At 35.7% G+C, this 24,828-nt stretch overlaps 1 protein-coding gene across 1 annotated transcript in view; it reads left to right on the forward strand.

Annotated features, from left to right (window-relative positions):
* The window catches only part of LOC127659557 (platelet-derived growth factor C-like), a 69,924-nt gene extending 62,449 nt beyond the window's left edge, over nt 1-7,475 (forward strand). The window contains exons 4-6 of the mRNA XM_052149425.1: nt 3,770-3,977; nt 5,705-5,925; nt 6,321-7,475. Coding sequence (XP_052005385.1) covers nt 3,770-3,977; nt 5,705-5,925; nt 6,321-6,434 — 543 coding nt within the window. The 3' untranslated portion in view covers nt 6,435-7,475. The remainder of the gene's footprint in view (nt 1-3,769; nt 3,978-5,704; nt 5,926-6,320) is intronic.
* The last annotated feature ends 17,353 nt before the right edge of the window (nt 7,476-24,828 follow it).

Consider the following 24,828-nt stretch of genomic DNA (forward strand, 5'->3'; position numbering starts at 1 on the left):
TTTAGAGTAATCTGAGGTAAAGAAGCACAATTTAAGATACCAGTGTTGTCAGATTTTACTGCTGATTTTAGATATGTTCTTTGATCGTAAACTTGACCAACCATTTTGGAGATTTTTAGTTTTTCCCATTTCAAGTAGAGAGGAGCTGCCCTTGCATGCTGCTTGTTTACATAGAAAAATAGCTGCATGCGAGTATTCCAAAGATGGCTGCCAGTGAACTTACTTGCTAAAAAGTCTTTGGTGCCACCCTGTGGACATTTCATCCAGAAACTGGTCAACAACACTTTCAGCTACGGCCACTAGGTGCAGTTCAAATTTTAGTAAGCACAGACTGATTACAGCAGCAGAACTTTCAAATTGCTGTCCCTGAAATCACAGTGTGGTCAGTTTGCAAACGAATGTCACAGAGCCACAGTATTTACACTTTTTGGGGAAAAGATACCACTGGATTACATGTAGTTGTCTCTACTCATTAAGCTGGGATAAGGCAAATCTATTTTAACATTGAAAAAGTTACACTTTAAAGAGGCAAATCTCCTTTGGTTTCCCATTCAGTAGTGGTTGTTCCAGTATGTCTCTGTCACAACATATTTTGGCCTTATTTTCTTTTATCACCAAAAACATCATAGGTTGTGACCTTCTCTACTTAACCAGCACAGTATCAGCTATTATTGCAGTGGCTTAAACAAAGTTTGTTTTTCCTATAAACTTGGTTCCTATTTCCTCTTTTGTTTTACCACTTGTGAAACACTGGTGATTTGACCTCCTGAAGGTTTGACTCGTGCTTTCAATAAAACAGGTCCCACACTAATGTGAATTAAACTTTACAATTTATTTGAAATAAACAGTCAAACAAAATGAAAAAGCATAGTTCTTTCTTGTAAGTTTAGGGGTTCCTTTAGACAAGACCAGGTCATATTTATCTTCAGATCCTCTTGTTAGAGTTTCACCATCCGTTCCCTATGATGATGAAATGTGGGGAAATCAATAGCCTAGCCCTTGAAGCTTTGGCTGACTTATGGCTCTGCATTCCATGGCAATGGACTGCCATGTTGGAACAGCAGAATTCTGTTTCACTGTGGTCAACATCAGCTACTGGAAATCCAGGAACACAGGGGCAGCCCTGCACTTTCTGTTTAAACAAGCAATCACTTCCCTTCACCACTTCCATCAAGAGAAGGGGAAAATAAGCCCCAGCTGCGATTCGCAGGAAGAGATTTGGGATTTAGATGGTAAGGGTTTGAGGGAAGAGGTCATTAAAACAGCACCTAGCTCTGGAAATAAGAAAAGTTTTTGATTCTCGTGGGAGTCTTTGACAGAACTGCTTCTTTCAGGTCCCAGTAGGATTTCATAGTTGTTTTCATCTTGTGTGGTTGAAATCAACAGTACAGTTTAGTGCTGCAAAAACTAATCAATAAAATTTATCATTACAGATAATGAAAATCTTCGATGACAAATGTAATGATCAATTAGTTTAGGCGAGCACAGAGAAGCTCCGTCAGTAACATTATGTTCTATGTTTTATAATGTAGATATTTTATGAATTCAAAACCTGTTTGTATTTACCACAAGCTAGTCTCCGTTAAACTTCACTGAACAAGCTAGAATCTACATCAATTAACCCGGTTTCAACAGTAAAAGAGAGTACCATAATTTTGATTTAACTGAACAACAACATACTGCAATTTCAGTTTCATTGTAATCAATGGTGCAGCTTTTATGGATATCACACTGATGTCTCAGAGGCCAAAGTGCGTGGTTTAAGTGTTTTAGGTGTTTTCCCCTCATTATGTAAGTGCATGTAATACAGTGAGCACTGTGATGATGTAACTTTTCAACACCAGAGTGAATCTGCACTGTGTTTTCAGATGGTTGTACTGTATTAAACTATATATAATTCTGAATATTATGTAAAATAATGCTAAGGGTCCTGATATTTTTCAGCTTGGCAGAATTATTAATATTTCTATGCTGGGCTGATATTTAGTCCCACTCCATCTCAGATGAATTTAATGAACATAACTTTTGATTTTACAAGTAAAGGAAAGGAACTGTTTTGCATATGTTCTGAAAGTAATAACAATAATACAAATTTTTTTTTTTACTTTTCATGATTCAGGCTTTATTCATAGTTTTGTGAGATTATAGAATCATGAATTCAGTGTTGTAAATCAAACCAAATCCTTAGGCCCTTTATTATTTTATTATTTATCTCATTATAAACTACAGGAAATACAATTGTATAAAGTAAAAAAATCAATTAAATGATTAATCGATTAATCAAAATATAATCGAAGATTAATTGATTATCAAAATAACAGTTAGTTGCAGCACTAGTACAGTTGAAAATTAAATAGTGCCAGTGTTTACCAGTCTGAAACCGCAAACATGAAAAACTTATATTTTCATTTATTTATTTATTTCGTTTTTGTGAAGTGGCATAGTGAAACATCTTCCAATATAATATATGTATTTATCGGTCACTAACTAAATGTTAGAAAATATGTCACACTGCCCATGTTAACTCATTTGGTTATAGGTCAGATTTTCTTGATTCTTTAAAATTCTTTCTTAAATTAAGGTTAGTTATCAGGTTTTGTACAAACATGTGAAGTCCATGTCAGTGTGCATTAAAAGCAAAAGGGAAACCTACCAAATATTAAGAAAGTCTGAAATTCATGAACAATTTCATGTAATCTTTTCACTCAAATTATTATGACGATTATATTTTTTATAGTTAAAAAAATATATAAGTTTAAAGGAATGCAGAAGTATCTTCTCAAGTGATCTCAGATATTTGGGCCTCTTATATTATTTCACTGAACTTAGGTTTCACATGTTGCCACTGCATCATTTCCAGTAGTGACTCAAATGCCCTCAATCATTCTGTCTTAATGGCCTCATTAACTGCATTGTTCACGGTGGCAATAAATATTTTTATCACTGTAGAAATCACAAACCCCTCATTGACACCATGTCTTTTACACAGTGGTTACTATGCCAACACACCCTCACTTGTTACCTGGTTTTGGAGTGTAGTGTTGGACATGTCACTCATAGGGGGATTATGTTATTATTCCTGATTAAGCTGCTGGAAAAAGGACATGTTGACAGATCCCACAGTACCTGAGGCAGTGGAGCACAGTTGAAATGAGTGTAGATTCATGGTTTCCTGCAGGTTGTCCAACATTATAAGTATCAGTGTTGCTGTCCTGGCATATGTCAAGGTATTAATTTTGTATTAAGAGTTCAAACAGGGTGACGTTTTTTTGAGGGCTTGTTAATTGTTCCTGGGATAAGAGACCTGTGTATTGCATTATTAACTGTTATTTTAGTATTACTAATTCAATAAATTATTATTAGCCTCTTGGAATAAATTCAGCCGAGTGCATTGAAATAAGGGTCACTGAGTCACACAAGAATTAGCAACTCGGGTTACTCATAATTTAAAAAAGCTTTTAAATCACGTTGCCAGATATTTGAGACAGCTTAGTTGGTATAAATTGTAGTTTATTCTGGCAGAGAATGTACCAACACATAAACTTTTAGTTTTTTTTTTGCCTGCTATTTAGACCGCCGTCCATTGAAAAATGGAGTGGAAATGTGTTCATACTTCTTAAATATAATTTCCATTTTTTTGATACTACATGCCTTGAACATGACTCCGGTGGTTGGTAATTGCTGAGACTTTAGTCATCTTAAAAAAATCCCTATAATACTGCTACATTATGAATTATTTCTTGTCTGTATATTTTGTCTGTGTGTTCAGAGACAATCTGAGCATGAGACACATGCATTGATGCCTGCATGGATGCAGAGTGCAGATGCTCTGAGTGAGGCTGTAGCTGGTTTGAGCACAATGGAGGAAGTGATGAAATACTTGGAGCCAGACCGCTGGCAGGTGGACATGGAGGACCTTTACAAGCCTACATGGCAGGTGGTGGGAAAGTCTTTCTTCCACCAAAAGAAATCCAGAGGTAAAGAACCTGTATTTAAAACTATTTTTAAAGGTGCTGTATGTAAGATTCAGAAACCCTTGTTATTAATGACACCGGTGACCATTAAGTGAACTGCAGCCAGCTACCTGTTGCTCATGCTCGCACACACACTCCATAGGGACGCGAGCAAGCATCGGTCAAAACAATGACGCAATGGACAAATGTACGAAACTCTCCCTTTGCATGAAAATCAGTCAACAAGCTTTAATATGCAACATAGGAAGTCCGGGAAGGGCTTATTTTTAAGTTGCATTACAAGCCGTTCACACATTGGCAAAAAAAAGACAAATATTACATTAGCATTTTTACACATTGCAGTAATAGGGTACATTTTAGTGTCCCAGGACATGACAGCAATATAGGAACAAATCCCATGTTTTTTTTTTTTTCATATGAGACCTGTTAGATATGTTAGATAAACTATTATTAAACATAATATTAAACTAGATTTATTAGTAGGTAGTTTTAAACACATTACATGTTTTTATCACCCCTTAAAACGCTGTCCCACGCCAGAGGTCTTGACTTTCTCTGTACTGTTTTAAAGTTTAAAATAAAACATAATCATTTTTTTTATTGTTTTTCAAATCGTTGTAGTTGTAGTTATTTAACTAATGAACTAATTACCAAAATGTATAACTAAAAACATAATATTTAGCTGTGTCCCACTGCTACAAATTTACAAAATAACACAAATCTAAAATCAAAATTGCATATCATATTATATTTAGTTTGACCTCCTGAGGTTAGCATTCAACAATTATTTAAAGGTTAACCTTTTCATGTCTGGTGCATTATTGGGCTGCTGCCTGCAATTTTTCACACTCAAATTTAAAAGCTCACCATTTACACATACTGTGGACTAATTGACAAAAATTGGTCAAATTTTTTCATTGAATATCTCGACCTCGACCTCAGAGTGTAATAGAAGTTTAGTTTAAAGCTGAGATCCTCCCCTTTGTGATATAGAATATTTTATCATCAATAGTCGATAACATATGTTTCTGATGATTTGTTTAGCATGCTTTTTCTGCTGGATCATATATTTTGTTTTGTTTTACAGACAAGTTAAAAAACATTGAAAACTGCTGAAGTTAAAAGCAGATATACAGTTTTTAGCTACTTGGTGCTTACAGCTGCATTGATCGGCACATAAAGTGACATTTGTATTTGATGTCATAAAAATATAATATTTCACTTTGTGATTCTTTTCAAAATCTTTCAAACTGTGGTATTAGGGGAGCAAAATAATAGTATACATTCACATTCCTGAGAATGAGAGCTTTCATTTGATATATGATAAGTCTATCATGTGTTATTTGAAAGACCTTTATAATCATTTAAATATTTCTACCACATGACCTCCATGAGGCGCTGATTTGCAACGTAAATGATTTCAGGCCTTATTTTGTTTTTTTATGTAACATAAATGCGGAAGTGTTGGTTATCTATGGAAAGTTCCGATTCTAAGATTTTAACTTTCGGCTGATGTATTCGGAGACTTGAACAGTTTAAGCATAAACTTTTTACGCGACATAGCACCCCGCAGATTTGAAGAGGTTTAAGCACCTATTTTCTTTCACCACTTATTGATAAATGAAAGAAAACTAAAAGTGTTTAAAGCATTGTACCATAATCGCCTGTAATTTATTTTTTGAAATATTGGACTATTTAAAAAAGGTATTATTGGAATTGTGTTCATGTAGGAGTGGTGGATCTGAACATACTCCGTGAGGAGGTACGGCTTTACAGTTGTACTCCACAGAACTTTTCCGTGTCATTGCGTGAGGAGCTGAAAAGGACAGATGCCATCTTCTGGCCCAGCTGCCTGCTGGTGAAGCGCTGTGGGGGAAATTGCGCCTGTTGCTCTCATCACTGCTACGATTGCCAGTGCACGCCCACCAAAGTGGCCAAAAAATATCATGAGGTAAAACATAGGACAAGAGGCCTTCCACTCCACTCTACATATTACATATAAGGTGTATGTAGCACGTGGGGAGTGTTGGGGAGTGTTTGTGCACAGGCACGCTGCACGAAATGGTGACACTTTTGCTCATGAATATTAATTCAAGTATTCACTATTTATTTAGCATGTTCTTTTACTGTTTGGTGAATAATAGTTCAAAGGGTTCCAGTTTCAAATCCACCCTAACGTAATTTTCATTCCAATAAACTAACATTGCAAATTGACTGTACGATAAAGAGGCAACATGACCCCAACTTAAATGATGTCTGTGGTGTAAGTGAAGTTATTATAATTTGAGCTTAAATAATCTTTCTTTCTCTGAATTTTTCTGTATCCACTCTCCTCTCTTCTTGCAGGTTCTGATGCTGAAACACAGAGCAGGGGGTCGGGGGCTGCAAAAGGTTCTGACAGACGTCCCATTGGAGCACCATGAGGAGTGTAGCTGTGTGTGTAAAAATGACTCAGACTAAACCAGTCCTTGGGAAAGAGCTACACTGCCCCCCCTCACAGACTCTGCTGCACCCAGGGAAATATTTCTTGCTTTGTGCCGATTGAGCAAAAGAGTTTTTACCCTCATGTTGCAGACTAATGAAACCCAGGGATGGATATCTTTTATATCTGCGGTTCCATTCTTTTTGGCCTTGCAAATCCATAAAGAATCAACCCATGAAGAAGTTTCCTTTGGCCACATGATATGATAGCATGGAATATTTGGAGGAAAATTGGGAACAGACTTCTATGTTTGAGCATAGAGGTCTGTTTACAATGTCCATATGTACATGTATGAGTCATTTGTGTGTGTGTGTGTGTCTGTGTGTGAGTACAGAGCTGTTCAGGAAATGAGAATGTGTAAGAGATGAGCTCAAAATTAGATCTGTATTCCAAGATAACTAGAGGGCCTGAAGTGAAGTGAGTGCATTTGGTTTGGATGAGTGCGTGAATAAAACGAAAAGTGAAAGAAAATGACAGGCCCAGCGGAGAAAGGAGCCAAACTGAGCTTTGAATTATTGTCACTTCGATGGGACTCCTGTGTTTCTTATAAATATTAGCTGTTACTTGGGGAGCAAGTGGAATTCAACATTTTCTTTTTCATTATTTTTCTCTCTTCGCTTATTTTTCACAACTGAAAATATCAAAGGACCTTTCAAGATTTTGTGCTCATAGATGGAAGATTGTACATCCACTTTCAGAGATCCGAAGACAACTTTGAGGTTGCATGGACACTCTCATTAATAAACATCCCTACAGCAATTAATTACACTGTGATCATACATAGCAGCACTCCACTGCTTTATCATCAATTCATTGAAATCAGACCTTTCCATTATTAATTCTTAAAGAATCCTTCAGGAAAGATAAGGATGTCCTTTAACTTCTTTTTAAAATAGGAGCAAAACAACCAGCTAAACAGGAAAATGTCCACATCTTTTGCTCATTTACTACATATTTGCTGTTTATAATTTACTAAGGACTCTTATGACAATGGCTCCATTTAAGAGAGAACTACGGTGGCCGAGAGAGCTCAACATGCTGCAACCTAAAGAAGACGCATGCAAATAGAAAAAAACACATGCAAATAAAAAAACACCCGTAAATTAAGAAAACATCTTCATCAGTTTCACAACACACGTGTGCTCCAAATACTCACAACACAACCAAATACAGAAACGCGCTGCAAAAGCTCACAACACAACCAAATACAGAAACGCACTGCAAAAGTTCACAACACAACCAAATACAGAAACGCGCTGCAAGTAACACAGACCACAACGGAATTGTTTCCGGGGGAACCAAATAAGTGACGAACCCGGCTGGGACGTGCTTATTGCACGTGAGCATCCCTATGCCCTACTCCCTTCGAAGGGCAGACGGCAGAGCTCTTCAAGTGGGACTTTGGAGTGAGCATGGCACTAGAGTGCCATTTATGTAGCCGTTTGGAACGCACTTGATGAAGGGAGCAATGAAAGACAACATCCAACGTAATTATTTTCACCTGGGATGTTCCCATGACAACGCAGCATGTTGTCCATCAGCTGAATAGCTGTTCTGAGGACATAACGGTTATAAATAAATTTATTTTTACTTTACAAAAAAAATGTTAAAATATGCGTTTTATATATCCGTTATATATCTGTGTGTCAGTGTCTCAACTTTAAAACATTGGACCCTACATTACCTAGACCTTCTTATGAAACTTTTCTTTATGAAAATTTAAACATAACATGAAACAATTTGTATAGTGTAACTCAGGGCCATGGAGAGAATGTAAAGATTAATATCTTTCCTTCATGTTCTTCTTCTCTATCTTTTTTTATTTATTTTAGTTTTCAGCTCATTGTTCTTTTCTCATTTCTGATGACATTGAACATATTGTTAATACATTTTGTATATTGTATACAAGTTGTATGTCATAAAAAATTAATATCTGTATGTTTTGCGGAAAAGAAAGTTAAAATAAATCAAATAAAATAAAGTAGAATTTTGAGCTGTAAGCAAAGAGTAGAAGAACTATAAAAAAGAATAATATTACAATATAATATTATAATATTATTTCTATATACAATATATTACAATATTATTTTAATATTATAGTTTATTTATAAAAAAATATATATAGGCTTTCACTTCTTGTCAATATCATTTCTTTGCTGTAAGCACGTCCCAGCCGGGTTCGTCACTTATTTGGTTCCCCCGGAAACATTTCCGTTGTGGTCTGTGTTACTTGCAGCGTGTTTCTGTATTTGGTTGTGTTGTGAACTTTTGCAGCGCGTTTCTGTATTTGGTTGTGTTGTGAACTTTTGCAGCGCGTTTCTGTATTTGGTTGTGTTGTGAACTTTTGCAGCGCGTTTCTGTATTTGGTTGTGTTGTGAGCTTTTGCAGCGCGTTTCTGTATTTGGTTGTGTTGTGAACTTTTGCAGCGCATTTCTGTATTTGGTTGTGTTGTGAACTTTTGCAGCGCATTTCTGTATTTGGTTGTGTTGTGAACTTTTGCAGCGCGTTTCTGTATTTGGTTGTGTTGTGAGCTTTTGCAGCAGCTTCTGTATTTGGTTGTGTTGTGAGCTTTTGCAGCGCATTTCTGTATTTGGTTGTGTTGTGAGCTTTTGCAGCGCATTTCTGTATTTGGTTGTGTTGTGAGCTTTTGCAGCGCATTTCTGTATTTGGTTGTGTTGTGAGTATTTGGAGCACACGTGTGTTGTGAAACTGATGAAGATGTTTTCTTAATTTGCGGGTGTTTTTTTATTTGCATGCGTTTTTTTCTATTTGCATGCATCTTCTTTAGGTTGCAGCACGTTGAGCTCTCTCGGCCACCGTAGAGAACACTAAAAATGCAAATGATGAATCTTGTGTAAATACATTTCAAATTCTGCTTTGTTTAAATTTTTGGAACCAAAATTTGGGACAGGTAAGATCCTTTTTTTTCCCCCTTTCATAATCTCTATATTATTTTGTTTCAGTATTAGTTACTCATTTTGTAGAGACATTTAAACATTTTGTTGTTTTTTTGTGTGTTTTTAAATACTTGTTTGATTAACATAATTAGATCGTCATGTTGACTTGAGGCAAAGTATTCTGAAAACAATGTTAGACAATGTTAGTTCTTGTAAATATTCTTTAGATGTTAAAGGGACATAGAACTGCCAGTACCCTGTTTCTCTTACCATTAAACTATTAGCAAAATTGTTGCGGTTTTTACAAGTGGCACTTAAAACATTGATTTGCTTGAGTAATCTGCAGTTGTCAAAGGATCACAAAGCACTGCCAGAGGGTAACCTAACCATGAATAATTAATTACATCAGCCATTGAGAGGGTTTAAATACATTTAAAAAAAAAAAAGATGTATCACTGCTTTAAGCACTCTAATTACATATGGCCACCAGGCGATGCCGCCAAGTACATGACACAGAATCAATGATGACTCAACTGGCACAGAATGAAACTCATTCAGTGAAATCTCATTACTAAAATCATGTCTGCATGCTATGCAATCCTTTAGTCATTGTTGTGTTTGCATGTGTAATTAGTAAGTATGTACAATTATTATTTTGTATTTGTTTGGAGAGGCCTTTGGATACTTGGAGACATTTTTGGACACTAGGATAAATTATTTTTGTAATATTATAAATTTTGATTGCTTTGTTGTATCAATACAAAATTTTACACAGTTACAGGTGACATGATTGGAAACAAAACAAACACAGTTTTTATTTACAGCCACATTATTTACATCCTGAGGTTTATAATGTCAATTCAGAAAAATAATAAACAAGTTAATGTTTGCCTCAGTTTTTATTTTTATTTTAATTTTGTGATTTGTCAGCAGTTTCTAAGGCTGAGAGTCTCAGAATTTATCTATATCATTAACAAATTTGAAAACTTTTGTTTAAAATTATACCAAACACTTGTTTGGTTAAGGTGCACCTTCTTTAATGTTAACCTTTCATATCCTAATAATTTTCATGAGAATATCAAGATTGTTTTTTTCTTTTCTTTTAGTAATATCACGTGACCTACAAAGTATAAAGTAGCACCCTTGTTTTGTTATTACTGTTTTGCTACTGTTCCTTGAAATGTCCACAGGCATTGCTTTTAATGTTCTTTTTACTTGTTCTTGAGAAACCAGATAATACGTATAAACCAATAAGGGAAATCTGAATATATCACGTTAATATAAGTTTTCATCATTTTGATTGTGAAGTTTTTGAATTTGTCCAATCTCACATGCTTATTTGTGTTGTCAAACATTATAAATATGAGTTTGTAATTGGAAAAGAAAACATTTATATTATGATAGTACATAGAATACACTTAATTTTACAATACACCAAGTATGGACCTTTAAAGTAAAAAAAATGCTAAACTTGTGAAACATTTCAACAGATATACTTGTTATGTTTAGATAAAGGCTATAAGATAAGTTGTCATGTTATACTACAACATTGAAACTTTCTCCAACTGTGAGATGAGGTTGATGAAGCTGAGAACAAATAACAAAGCACTAATCACAAAATTAACATTGACGGAAAATGATGCTCAAAACAAGATGTCATTTCAAATTAAAAAGCAGCTGAGTAAACAAAACAAGCAACATTATTATCTTCTTTTTTAAATGTGTCTGATACTACAGTAATGGCACATGCCATATTTCTGATACCTCAATGCATCATCCACTTGGTTTCTTTTTCCCTGTCATTTTGTCAGACTCTTATTCTTTGATGGAATATTTTTGTGACTTTGTTTTCATACTTTGATCACTGAACCCTCACACATGGCAAACCAATTTAACAAGCCAACCTAAGCAGGCTTTGGAATCAGACATCAGACTTTAAAGGAAGAAAGGCTCATTTTTGTGAGGTCTGACAAAGTGGGATGAGAATCTGGATTTTCTTGATGTGTTATGTGAGAGTGAGAGAAAAGCCTTGATGATAAACAGCACACAGAAATGTGAAGCATGCATTTTCCCTCTAGATTCTCCATGAGGCGCATTCATCATTCTGAGAGATGCAAAATAATGTTGTGACCGACTGTCCTGGTCATCTCTTGTTGGCTTTACATCTTGTAATTTGTGTGTTATGTTGGATTGTTATTATTCCTACCCAATAATCTTTATAGTTTGTTTAAGGTCACTATTAGGTAGAGTTCATTGGCACTTAGGGTTAGGGTTAGTACATTCTATAAATATAGTACTCTTTGGTTTCCAATTAAATTTTTTACAGCATTAGTCACAAATTCCATGTTTTTTTTTTTTTGTTGTTGTTGTTTTTTTTTATTTATTTATTTTTTTTGTTTGTTTTTTTTTTAGATATGATAGATAAAATATGTCAAACATAGAATTAATAAAGCATGAAAATAAACTAGTTTTAAATGCATCATATGTCTGTACCTCCTCCCTTAAAATTGTGATTTTGGCATGACACATTTTTATTATTGTTTGTATATTTTTTCATTTAGATTATTTTCTACTTATTCCTAGAAAAATACAAAATCACACAAATTTTTACAGAGTTTTAAACAGGGCTGTAAAAATTTCAAACCTCATATAAAATGAATAGAAATAAAATATATAATACATATAATATCTAGTTTGACATCCTGAGGTTGACACTCAACATTATATGAAGAATTAGCACCTCCTTTCACTGATAATTTGTTGAAAAACTTCCAGGCCCAGTTAATTTTGTACCTTCTTTGTAGAAAGTCCATACTGTCAAACACAGATTCATGAAATATACTAGTACAATTGCCTGTACTTTCTACAAAGTATGTTGTTGTCAATTTATAGAGAATTCAATAAAATGATGGCTGATGATGGATTACTTTGAACCGGATGTGCGTATGAACGCCTGTCTGTGGGCTTGGTCTCATTTAGTTAATTACAGGGTGCTTGCTCTGTGGTTTTCCAGGAACTGACTGTGGTTCCAGGGTAAAGTAATGAGCTGTCATCTGAGTGGCATTAATCACAAGGATGTGGACAGTTTGCCTTTTCACTGAAGAAGCCTGTGTCTTCATGTGAGATATTTTGAAAACGTTCTCTTGTCAAATTTGGTTACTGAAAAGAAATATGACTCTGTCAAATGGTTTGTGTACATACACTATATAAAAAAATCTTTCACACACAAATTAGTTTTTACAGATCTGTTTTATGACTATATAATATATACAGTACTATATAATTTACCTTGAATGCATAAATTACAGTTGTTGTTTTTTTGTATGCATAAGTACTGAATAAGGACTTCAATATAATCAGGGCTGGGAGGGTTACTTTTGAAATGTATTCAACAACAGATTACAGAATACATGGTGTAAAATGTAAATTGTATTGTAATAAAACGTATTCTATTACTCAAGGTCAATAATGTATTCTTAATACTTTGGATTACTTCATCAGCATTGATTTATTTTTTGACTATAAAAACTCCAGTACAGTAAGATAAAATACACATGTTAAAAATACATTCTCTGAAAAACCTAATTATCTTGTGCAGTGTTGTTTCTAAAACAAGATCAATCAAATTGATCTTGTTTTAAGGATTTTTTTTATATTTTTACAGGAAAACAATAAAACACTTTTTTATCAAGAATACGATTTTTGCCCAAATATCAAATGTCTTACTAGAAAAAAAGACATTTTGATCCAACGTGAATCTTCTTGATAAACAATTATGATCGTGCCTTATGATATGCGTGTAAAATGGCTAGAAATAGCATTTTAGCTTAGCATAAAGCTGTCAATTTACCCAAGGTTTATTACTGTTTTTCTGCTCCAAACTTACTTCAGACTTACTTCTCTGTCTGCTCGTTTGAATGTAACACATCATAAGAAAATGTTTCTCCGCTGTTCAAATGCACTTTGGATTGCATCATTTATATGTATAAATGTTTTCCATCTGAAAGGACTAAATATTAAATGACACAAATGGCAATAAATTGCAAAGTAATCTCTTCAGTAATCAAAACACATTTTGAATGTAACTTTATTCTAATTACAAATGATTTAAATTGTAACTGTAGTAGAATACAGTTATGTGGCGGGGTGGAGGGCGGGGCTGGGTCGTGATTCTACACACCCAGCCCCTAATCAGGCTAATTAGCCCTGGAGAGGGATAATGGCTGACCGAAGATGGCAGTGCAAACCAAGAGAGAGTGATTTACGTACAGCTGTCCAACACCTTTGTGTGTTTGTCTTTTTGTATGTTTTTTATTAAAATATTATATATATTCTCAAGCTGGTTCTCGCCTCCTCCTTTCCATTAATCCCTTTACACTGGTGCTGAAACCCGGGAAGGAGGAGGGATACGCCGCAGTAGAGTCCTCGCCACCACCATCCACCCCAGCGGAGCAACTGTGACCATCTGCCGGGGGACGGAGGAGCGATGTTGTGGTGTTTATATATAAACAACAATAAATGCATCAGTACAAAGAAGATGAGCAGCGACAATATAACAGCACATCTGAATCTACAGGAAGTGACAGTTATTTCCAAGCTCATTGCAAAAAGGAAAATGCTATTTGTCTTGAAGAACCTTAATCTGTCATGGCCAGTTAGAACAGTTACAGTGCAAAGGCTGTACTACATATACATTTACACTTTGAATAATACACACACTTCAAAGAGGCACATACTTAAAAAGTTAACACTTGAAGCTGTTTTTTTTTATCTAAGATAAGCTAATATAAGTGAGCTTTGACATTTAAAGGTGGCAGAGAGGTCAAGGCCACAATCAATAATCCACTGTGCATCACAGTGGTTATAGTGTTTGGTCTGGTGGTTAAATCTCAAGGAGATGATGTGACCAAGCAAATAAAAAATTTAAAGTGTGATTACAATCCTGCAATATCATCATTTAACAAGTTCCCTCATAGCACCTAAGTAATTGCTTTGTGTTTAAAGTTGTAGATCAATCAAGTGAGCTTGCAGCATTTATAGCCTGTTGGTTAAAGATCTGGGCTGGTAATGTGAAGGTCTTGCATGGCTGGTAATCAAAGAGGCCTTAGAACAATGCCAACAAAGCACTATGGATCACTTTTGCAAAACTGGAGGTTGCTTTCATCATATGTGACACTGCAGCTTCTGAACAGAGCTATTCTGTAGCATCAACACTGTTTTGCAATGTGCTGATGCAGGTTTAATCCTTTGCACTGACTCCCATAATATAATTGACATGTCTACTCTGTATAGGGCTAAGATGGGCCCATTAGGAATACCAAAAGCCTAGGCTAGTTGTGAATTTTACATCATTAAAGTAATTTTGACACTGGTTCAAATAGAATGCTGTATGTTTCTCTTATAGCCTTTAACAGTATTTTATTGTGCTCTCTCTCTCTCTCTCTCTCTCTCTATATATATATATACACTGTATATATTAATTAGAATGTGTGATTTATTAACAGTACCTGAATTTACTTGCATTGGTTACTTATTTAAAAAATAAGTAAATACAAAAAAAGAGATACAAAAATAATCAGTAATCTTTTCAAATAATGTGATTTTTTTCTAAAATTTCATATGAATGGATTTTCAGTGCTCAGAATATTGTTTGCCAAAATTCTTGTTGTTCTTAAGAAGAAAAAAAATCATAACACACCATTTATCAGTTATTTGACTTACTGCACCGTTTTGTCTGGCATAGTAATGCATTGGAAAGAGTGGATGTGAAGTTGCCTAGTACCTGATCTCACACATTCACACGTTTCCTTCTCCATATGGCCCTCAGGCACAGAGAAGTCAGCTTCATTCCTCAAGATTCATGGGTAATCAGTCTAAAGGAAGTCCCTGTTGAGCTGAGCCTACTGGACGCTTACAACCCTCTGACAATGACAGATGCTGTTTCCCAGTACATACAAACACAATATGCATACTGCTGACCAGAGAGTAAGTACTCTGCTTACCCTGCTGCTCTCTAATAAAAATCACTTTCAGAAATATAGTGAAGGACTTTAAATATTGCATTAGTGAGGACTACAAACCCACCATATGTATTTACCACACACATTAAGAACTCCACTTCATAGATCAAGAAGACTTCATGTTAGGAGACTTTGCATGCTCATCTATGTTAGACCCAGACTAGGTAAATATTGAAGAGGTATGTCTTGAGGGTTGGTTTGAATGTTGAGAGTCAGTTATTCAGTTCCACCAAAGAGGTAAAAGGATGATGTTTTTGGATCTGAAAATAGTAAAAGAAGGATTGATGAAGTTTGATGGGTTGGCAAGCAAGTGAATAGCAACCCTACCGCTGAATGAATACTAAATAAACTAGATATTCTATTTAAAATGTGCTGCTTCGTACAGGCAGTTACTTCATTGGCTGGCCAAAGGCTAATGTTTGTGGTGAGGAAAAACCCATGAACTGATGAATAAATCCACAAATACTCTAATTCATTTCAATAACTATTTAGGAGAATCTGCAAAATATACAATCATTTCAAACCCCACAGCTTTAACTTTTCTTAAATGTCCTGTTTTTTTTTTTCAATTGACCTTTACCATGTGATTTATATCCTTTATGATATACAGTATATCTTTCAATGGAAAGTCTTCATGGGTTAAAATGTAGACAACGACATCTGCAATACATTTGATTCAATTCTTTGTATAAGTGGCTTTCAGAGTTCAAATAATATCACACAATAACACACTTAAATGAAAACACAAAGACCCTGTGTGAATGTGCTAGACTGATATTAATGAGATCTAATATCTGATATTCTTTCCAAAGAGGAACCTCCGCTCAACCGCATCTTTTTCAAACTGGACTCTGTGGTATTTTTCTCTCCAGTCCATCATTTAGCTACGGTGCTGGGATTACCCTTTTGCCTATCCCACTGGCATGATTGACAAGGATATTATATTTACTTGTGGCTGTGACTCGTTTAAGTGCATTAGGTCAAATCCGTCTCCACCCAACAAAGTATTTAAACACATTTCTGACCAGATGGAAATTAAAAAATTATTAAACTGTTATTGAAAGTGCTGTAATTAGTAGTAGTAACAGATTTGTGATCCAGAAACCCAAAAGTCAACAAACCATAAAGACTCTTTAAAAATAAACTATGTGATATTGATGAATAGCACCAAGTAACTATTGAACCAAGTGTCCAAAAGAAGGCTAGGTTTTTAGAGGAGGGCCTGGTGAATGTAAATGTACATTTCTTTTTAAGATTAGAGCTTACATTTTATGCATAATGGTCAACATGCATTATAAAAATTATATTGAATATTTTTAGATATATCAGCTGTATACAGAGAACCCTGCACAAGACATTTTAGTGAGAGTTTCTATTGATCTTGACTGTGTTGTGAATATGGCCTTTGTAACATGTGAGAAAAATACAGGACACTGAACCTTAAGAAATCACGAGAAGGTGGAGCTGAAGCGGTATGTGCATGGAAAATGTTTACAAAGTCTTCAATATTGAGTTCAATTGCACACTTTTCACAGGAAATCACTTTTTGGAGTCAGTTCTGCAATTACTCATGCTTTTTTAAGAACTATGTTTTCATCAGACCACCCAAATCCACCATAGGTCATCCTAGAAGCAGCCCAAATGATGAGAACATAGTCCCAGCCCATCGGTTCCCTTTGCTCTCAATTGTGAGGGGGAAAGTAATCAGACTGGAAAACACCTGAGAAACAAAGAATGTTAGAAAGCAAGTGACCTTGCATCTTAACATTGTGCAGTTTGACCCAAGCTGCCTCACTTTCATGTTTAAGCCTGCCCAGTGCCCAGCATTACAAACAGACCATCTCTTTGTTAGTCATACAGACCGAATGGCGCTGGAGAATGGGGCAGGCTTCCTTCATTTTCCCCTCATTCCTTTTTGACCTTCCTGAAAAGAGGGTCATAAACCACATGTGAAGACTTTCTCTATAACAAATCAGCAGTCCACAAAATGTGCCATTCACATCTAAACAGCCCTTTTCAGGCCCTCTAATCCACACCAGTGATGTGGTTGTTCAGAGAAGCGAGAAAAAAGGAGAAGAGAGGAGAAGAAAAAACAACAGCTGGGGTCAGTTTACTTTTTAATGGTCGAAGGTTTACAAATTTAGGAAACCACTGATGCTTAACACAGTGGAAGGATCTCATTTTGTAAAGGAGATGTTTCCGCCCTCTTCTAAGCCAGCTCCTGGAAAGTTTTAACAAGACGTCCCTCTTCATTAGGAGAATTCACTATGAATACATCATGTGCATTCAGCACCCATAGACCCAGCAGGAGGCTAATCTGAGGGAAATGTCTGTTCGTTTTGGCATGGGGATGATGCCGTGTATGGCACATATAGAGTGTTAGTCTGCTTTTATAACTCCCATTGCTCTTTGTATTCTGCGAAATGGGTTCTTGGTAAATCCACTATTTTTTATTTTGAATAACACTGTGACAAATATTTTATACTTAAATGCTTTTTAAAGAAGCATTATTATGTAATATATGTCAAAAAAGTTAATTTAAAGTGAAAACAAATTCTACATGCTATTTGAATTAAATGAATTAAACAAATGGTTTAAATGAGAAATATTTAAATATGCTTGACTTTGCAAAGTGTAAAATGAGTTTGAATAATGGCAAAACAAATTAACTGTATTATAAACAAAAATATGAATTTTGTTTTCTAAAGTTTTCGAAAGCTCATAATCCTAATTAAGTCTAATTAAATACTTCACATTTATTCTGAATTCATAATATGTGCATTATTTAATTCATTCATTTTTAGATTAATTTTGAAGGAAAATTGTCATAAGAAATGTGAAACCTTAAAAATAGATTGAACTATTACTGTAAAAAGTTTTTGCAACAGACTCACTAAGAAATAAACAGTGTATATGCATTTGTTGAGGCAGACCCTATCATTCCTCAATCGATGTAATAGAAAACACTTAAGTTGTAGGACATTACTTTTCCCATGCTATGTTTGTGTTTGTTTGTGTGTATAATGCATAATATTATGAATTTTCTGATTGTATGACAACACTGCAATATTTTCTGAAAAAGACTATCAATAATTGTTTGGGTTTGTGTACAATAGTTTTTTTATATACAAGGGCAGCTCTTGCATTAAGGGCATCTACAATATATTTAATTTGATTAATTTAGCAAACACTTTTATCTAAAAAGACTTACAAATGAGAAATAATACAACAAGTGATTCATCCTGGGGAGATGACACAAAAAGATCTTCAAATATTTCTCAGGAAAGTACAAAATATATAAGCAAGTATCCACAGAGATGTAGCAGAGACACTGTGAGAGTGTTTTGTGGTTGTTGTTGTGGACAATGATCATGTTTTACAAATACATGACTGCTTACTGGTGCAAAAAACGTATATATTAAGTGAACCTTAAGAAACACATTAAAATAATACAAAAAGGCATATCATGGTCCCATTAAAAAGTAACATCCACTCACGTAGCACTTTATTAGGAACACTGGTTCCTAATAATTAGATAATGTAGCATGAATAAGGTGCACAGGTCTTCCTAATAAAGTTCTTAGTGAGTGTAAGAATAAAAGGCAATCTTCTGAAACCAACGTTAGAGGACTATATTGTTATTATTTATTAAACTATTATTTTTCCAGGTTAGTCCCTTGAGATAAAAAAAATCTACCAAAAGAGACTCAACCAAAATGGCAGTATAAAACATCACAAGTAAATGAGGCTTGTCTTGGTTTTCTATGATCTCAGTCAAGGTTTCAGGTCACTGTACACCCAAAGCCCTCTCCCACCATTCTCATTCTCTCTCTTTCTCTGTGGGAGTCTAAACAGGGTGGAACTTGCTTAACTTCACTTAGATGGCCTCTGTCCAAGGCAAACGGTCTAGTGTCTCCAAGGCAGGGTGCTGCTCTTGGATGCCATTGACCTAAATCACTGGTCCGCTCTGTGGTAAGAGGTTACAAAGCCTCACAATACCTCTTTGAATTAGTTTGAAAACTAGTAGAGTATTTAGCTGATGCATACCTCAAAGCATTAGACAACCCCGTCTTCTTATACTGTATATTGGTGTAGTGCTAACAGTGTTTCTGAGCTCTTTGATGATAAATTGTAAAACTTTGTAATACAAACTTTGATGGTTTCTACAGATTGGATATTTGGAATAGTTTTTAAAAGATCCTCTTTTCTCTGTGGTGTCTCACATAATACCTCTCAGCACACTTGATTCCATGGCTTTTTATTGCAAATCAAATGTCTTAGTCTTCTCTCAAGAGGCCTTTGAAGTCTGTCTTCCATTTGTAAGATCAAACAGCCCAATATAAATGCATCACTGAATTACCATGTGGTAATATTTAAAAAAGAAAGTTGTCTATGTGCATTACCTAACTTCCAGCAACACACTCTGGTGTTATGGTGTAATTGGTCACAGACATTCAAACACTGTTTCTGATGCAGGTTTGGTCTATGCTGTGTTTCAATGTTCAGCACTTCTGGCACACATTAAATCGCTCAGTACAGAAAGGAGTTTGTAAAGGTTGATAGGGTCTGTGCCAATATTGTGCTTCCAAGCAATAGTTCACCCCCCAAAAATGTTGATGTCTGTTGTATGTTCATGCGCACATGAGAGAAGCCAAAATTTCATCTTTTCCATGTTGTTTCTCAACTAAATTAATTATATGCCTTCAGAAGACTTGGAATATGATGCTGGAGCTACTACTTTTATGGTACATTTGGGTCATTTTTAAGCTTTAAAGTGAGTCGCTATCAACTGCCATTGTATTGAAATGACAGACTATGATATTCATTAAAACACCTTTTTTGTTCCACATAAGAAAAAAAATAATTGTATTGTTTTGGAACAACATAAAGGTGAGTATATTATGACAGAATGTTTATTTTTGGGTGAACTTTTCCTATAGGCCTAAATTATTTCACTTATATATATATATATATATGTCATGTCTGCTGTTTTGGGACACAGTGTGTAACTATATAGTGAGAAAGACAAGACAAGGCTATAAAATGTTCCTTTGTTATCTTTCACAATTTGATCCAGCATTATCTAAGATTTAAAGGACCTTTAGAAAAGAAATAGATTTCAAACAGTACTCCAGAGCAGATTGCATCTCCAGACTGACCTTTCTTAAGACATTGAGAGGCATATGGAAGACAACAAAGTCCCCCAAGTCATGAAAAAGGTAATATCTCACATCAGCCACAGCCAGTCGGACAGCCTAATGGCAGACATTTATTCTGGGTGGGAAAATACTCTTATTTCAAAGTGAATTTATGTTGACTGCTGGGAGCAAGGCAAACTGTGCTGTTTGAATGCAAAGTCATATGGAATGAGTCTCAAGAATAAATAAGACAAATGAACATGGGTGCACAGTACCTTATTGCTGGTCATTATGCTGCAAATCACACCATTTCATATGACAGGGTCATAATGCAAGAAAGAAATATGGATGTGGAACACAAGCAAAATCAGAAAGATGACCTTCAGGATTGTGTTTTACTTTTGTAGTTTTAAAATTGGAATTCAGGAGAAAAACTAAATAATTCCTATATCGTTCAAAGGGTTGTTTTGGTAAGAGTAGATTGAAAAGAGATCAAATACGCCATAGCTTTTGTGAATTCCTTTAAATGTCACACTCAACATTTTACAAGCAGTTGGAACAAAATGAATGGTTTCTTTTTTAATCAGCCACCGGAATTGTGCTCCGACCCCCACCCAACCTGAGATTCCCCTAAGGAGAAGATGGAAAGATGTGCCGAGGCTAGTGTGAGATCTGACTATTTCAGACTGTGTTAGACAAATATGTCATCACAGTTCTTATTCATGTTGATGTGAAATGGAGGTTTGATCATAGAGCTGATGGAAGAATTCTCTAAAGAAAGGCAGGTGTATGCTGTAAAGATGCTGGTTTCCAATTACAAGCTAAAAGCTAGATCAGATCCTCTCATGGCATTTTACTTCAGTTTACATGACAATCAAAAAAGTAGGCCTGTAGCCTACTATACAGTATATACAGGTCAGTCAGGTTTTGGCTATGAGGTTTAGGTAAATCAATGCTTTGGAAATGTATTGTTGTCATTACTCTGATTGTCACTCAATAGGGAAAGATTTGTAGTTTCTGCTAGTTTAAAGGTAAAATGTGTAATTTCTGCATCATTAGCAGTGATAGAGAGTACAGTAATGAAACTCTACATGGCGCAAGCCGATGGGTCCTTTTGAACATGTAATCTGTTAGCCAATTGGCTTTCATACTCTATGGCCCAAGCTGAGAGGTCTATTGACATGTAGGGCACTATTTTAAGACCACTAAGTCTTAAGTGCTAAGCGCAGTGCTAAGTGATACGTCATCAAAGTCGGTGGGCATGCCTGTGAATTTTTTAAGTTAAATAGTGAGCACAAAGCACAAATTTGATTGGTCAAGTACATTTTAACTCTGATATTCTTCTCCGGTAATTATGTATTGCGTTCCGTCAAGCAACGTCGACATACATGAAGACTGCCCGTTCATAAACATTTGGTAGTGTAAATGGACTGAATGCAATGCATTAGAAAAAATTTAAATATGGACCATTTGTGTCTTAAGTTGTTTTGCGCATTACCTAGTATGTCCTTGTTGAATGTCAGGCATGATTGCTGTGACATGCTCCTAAGATTTGCATGAAAAATGTAATGTTTGTCAGAACTAATTGGATGTAGGCTGTGTTAAATTATAATGAATATAATGGCTAGTATTAAAACTGATTGACAGCATCTTTGATATCATCTGCTGATGGAATTCCCAAACTACAAATGAATTGACTGTATTTAGATTTTGCGCAGAGAATAGATGTGGTTCTCAGAAAAACAGCAAATTGAGATTCGCACCACTTCCTTAACATTCTATACACCCACAGTAATCGGCATATACTACCACATATACACACAAACACTCCCAACCACACCCACTTCCATTTTGTGCTGGCAAAAAAATTCAAGAAATTATGTTCTTAGAATTAGCACTCTCTTTGTATAACATTTAAATTAGACAGTTGTTTGCATATACGCTGGGTTCAGTGCAGCGTGCTGTGGGAGTTTTGTCTCTGAAGCCCTCCTCCTCCAGGGCAAAACTTGTCTATATCTGCTTCTAGATCTGTTTCAAGGGGATTGATGGTATGTGTGTATGTATGTTTAATTGTGCAGCAGTTTATGTGTATGTCTAGCTGCATTACAAAATCTTTGTACTTGCTCGGCAGCAGAGTAAGCAGATCAAGTCTGCCAAGATCAAACCTACCAACTTGCCATATCCATTATAGCACCTTGAATTTATTCAGAAAGTTGTCATGACTGAAATATAGAAATAATCAAAGGTTTATCACAATTAATCAAAAGCTATAATCACCCTTATAACACCCTTAAATCTACCAATACAATGTTGCAGTTTACTACATTTTAGCTTTAGGATGAACATTTATTTTTTCAGAAGGAACGTATTTTTGCAAAACAGAATTGGGAATTATCACAACACAGCATGACTGTGCCCTTTTTTCAACAATTAACAGAGTAATAATACTCATTATCACTTGCTGATGAAATATGTTAGTGTTTCAAGAGTCATGCTGATGGCATAACTCCTGGGAAAAGCACTACAGTTTAAAATAGCTCTCTTCCTTGTGGGTGCTCTATAAGGTAAAAAAGAAAAAATGAGTTGGCAAGTACTCGCATGTCTACATGATGCTGTCCTTTTCTGCCTGTAAACCAAAACTGCCGGAAAAGCACAGTAGCCACTATAACAAGTGCAGGGCCAAAACCCAAGAGAAGAGTGAAATGGGGGAAATGAAGTGGGTGGAAAATATAAATGAGAGGATTGAATGCATGTGAAATGGGCTAAAACAGCTATGGGATAGCCACTGCTCCTTTCCAGCATGCAATTGGCTCAGATGGGCTCTGCTGTAACAATCTGTTGGTTATTGTTAAATAGGAACAAGTTCATGCTCTGAAACTATGTTAACTCAACCATCACTCTGCATAACCTGCTCTCACATAGGAACTCAGGTAAAAGGCAATGGACTCATATAGGAAAAAACAGACCTAAGATAAAAATGTAATGAAGTTGCGTGGCACCATGTAGGGGTCAGACGTGTGAATGACGAGCTCTATGCTCTTTGCTCGTTTTTTATTCTTTTTGTATCATAAACCAGTGAGATTTGATACACACTGCTACATAACAGTTCTAAGAAGTCAACATGTCATAGAATTCAAAATCCTCAGGATCTGGAGATATTAAATGACACTTATATGCTCAAGATGATACCTCAGACAGGCCCGCAGACCAGGGACACAATTTGGATAGTGCAGCGGGAGAAATAAAGCGGCAACTGGCTAGCATGTCTGTAATGCTGACGAAAATCGTAACGGACCTGGTGGATCTTGCTGTAATATGTTGATCGTTTACTGCAATGGAGTTGTTTACAAGAATCGGTGATGTCGAGAGACTGATCAATTATCTGGAGTCATCGAAGTGGGAATTAGAGGCTAATCCAAGATAGACTTGGAATGCATTTGGGAAAAACTGGAGGATTTGGAGAATTGTAATCAGCAAAATAATGTCAGAATTGTTGGAATTCTTGAGAACGAAGAAGGGAGAAATATGGTGAAATTCCTAGACGAGCACTTTCCAAGTCTGCTCGACATAACAGGCCATAAGCTGGAAATTGAGAGAGCTCACAGAGTCCCGGTTCAGAGATCTGCTGAGGGAGACCAATTCTGGGGATCAAATCCGGGATCAAATTTTTGAAATCATCTGATAAAGATCTTGTGTTATGCAAGGCGAGGAGTAAAGGAAGGCTTTCTTGGAAAAACAACAATATTTTCTTGTTCCTAGACTTTGCGAATTCGACAAAAGAGAAACGTGATAGATTCAAGGAATGCACTTACATCAATGGAAGATCACATTTGCACTGATGTTTCCGGGCCAAACTGAGAATAGATACTAAGGATGGACGGAAATTATTGACATGCCCACAGCAAGCATTGCCTTTCATAGAGACAATGGGGTGAGTAAGCCATTTGGTGTTTCTTACGTGGCCCCCATGTGAGCTTGACTCATTGAACATACACTTGACTGTCTGAAGAAGCTGGGCGCCATTTTGTTTCTTTGTGTGTTGGTTCTGCCTAGTGGCTGGAGTTTGTTTTGTAGAATAACACTCCTTCGGGACAGTTGTGGATGAATCTGCTCGTTCTTTGTGCTTATGTGTCCTATTGGCTGGAGTTTGTTTTGTGAAGTATTTTTTGCAGGACATTGAAAGGATTAAGTCATCTGCTTCACTCATAAACTCTTGACTGTCCGAGGAAACTGAACAGCCTTTATTTTTTTGTGTTGGTACCACTAGCAGCTGGTGATTGTTTTGTAGAGGAACACACCTTCGATAGAGTTTTGTGA

Source organism: Xyrauchen texanus, chromosome 19, assembly GCF_025860055.1.
Source record: "Xyrauchen texanus isolate HMW12.3.18 chromosome 19, RBS_HiC_50CHRs, whole genome shotgun sequence".
NCBI classification, from domain to species: domain Eukaryota; kingdom Metazoa; phylum Chordata; class Actinopteri; order Cypriniformes; family Catostomidae; genus Xyrauchen; species Xyrauchen texanus.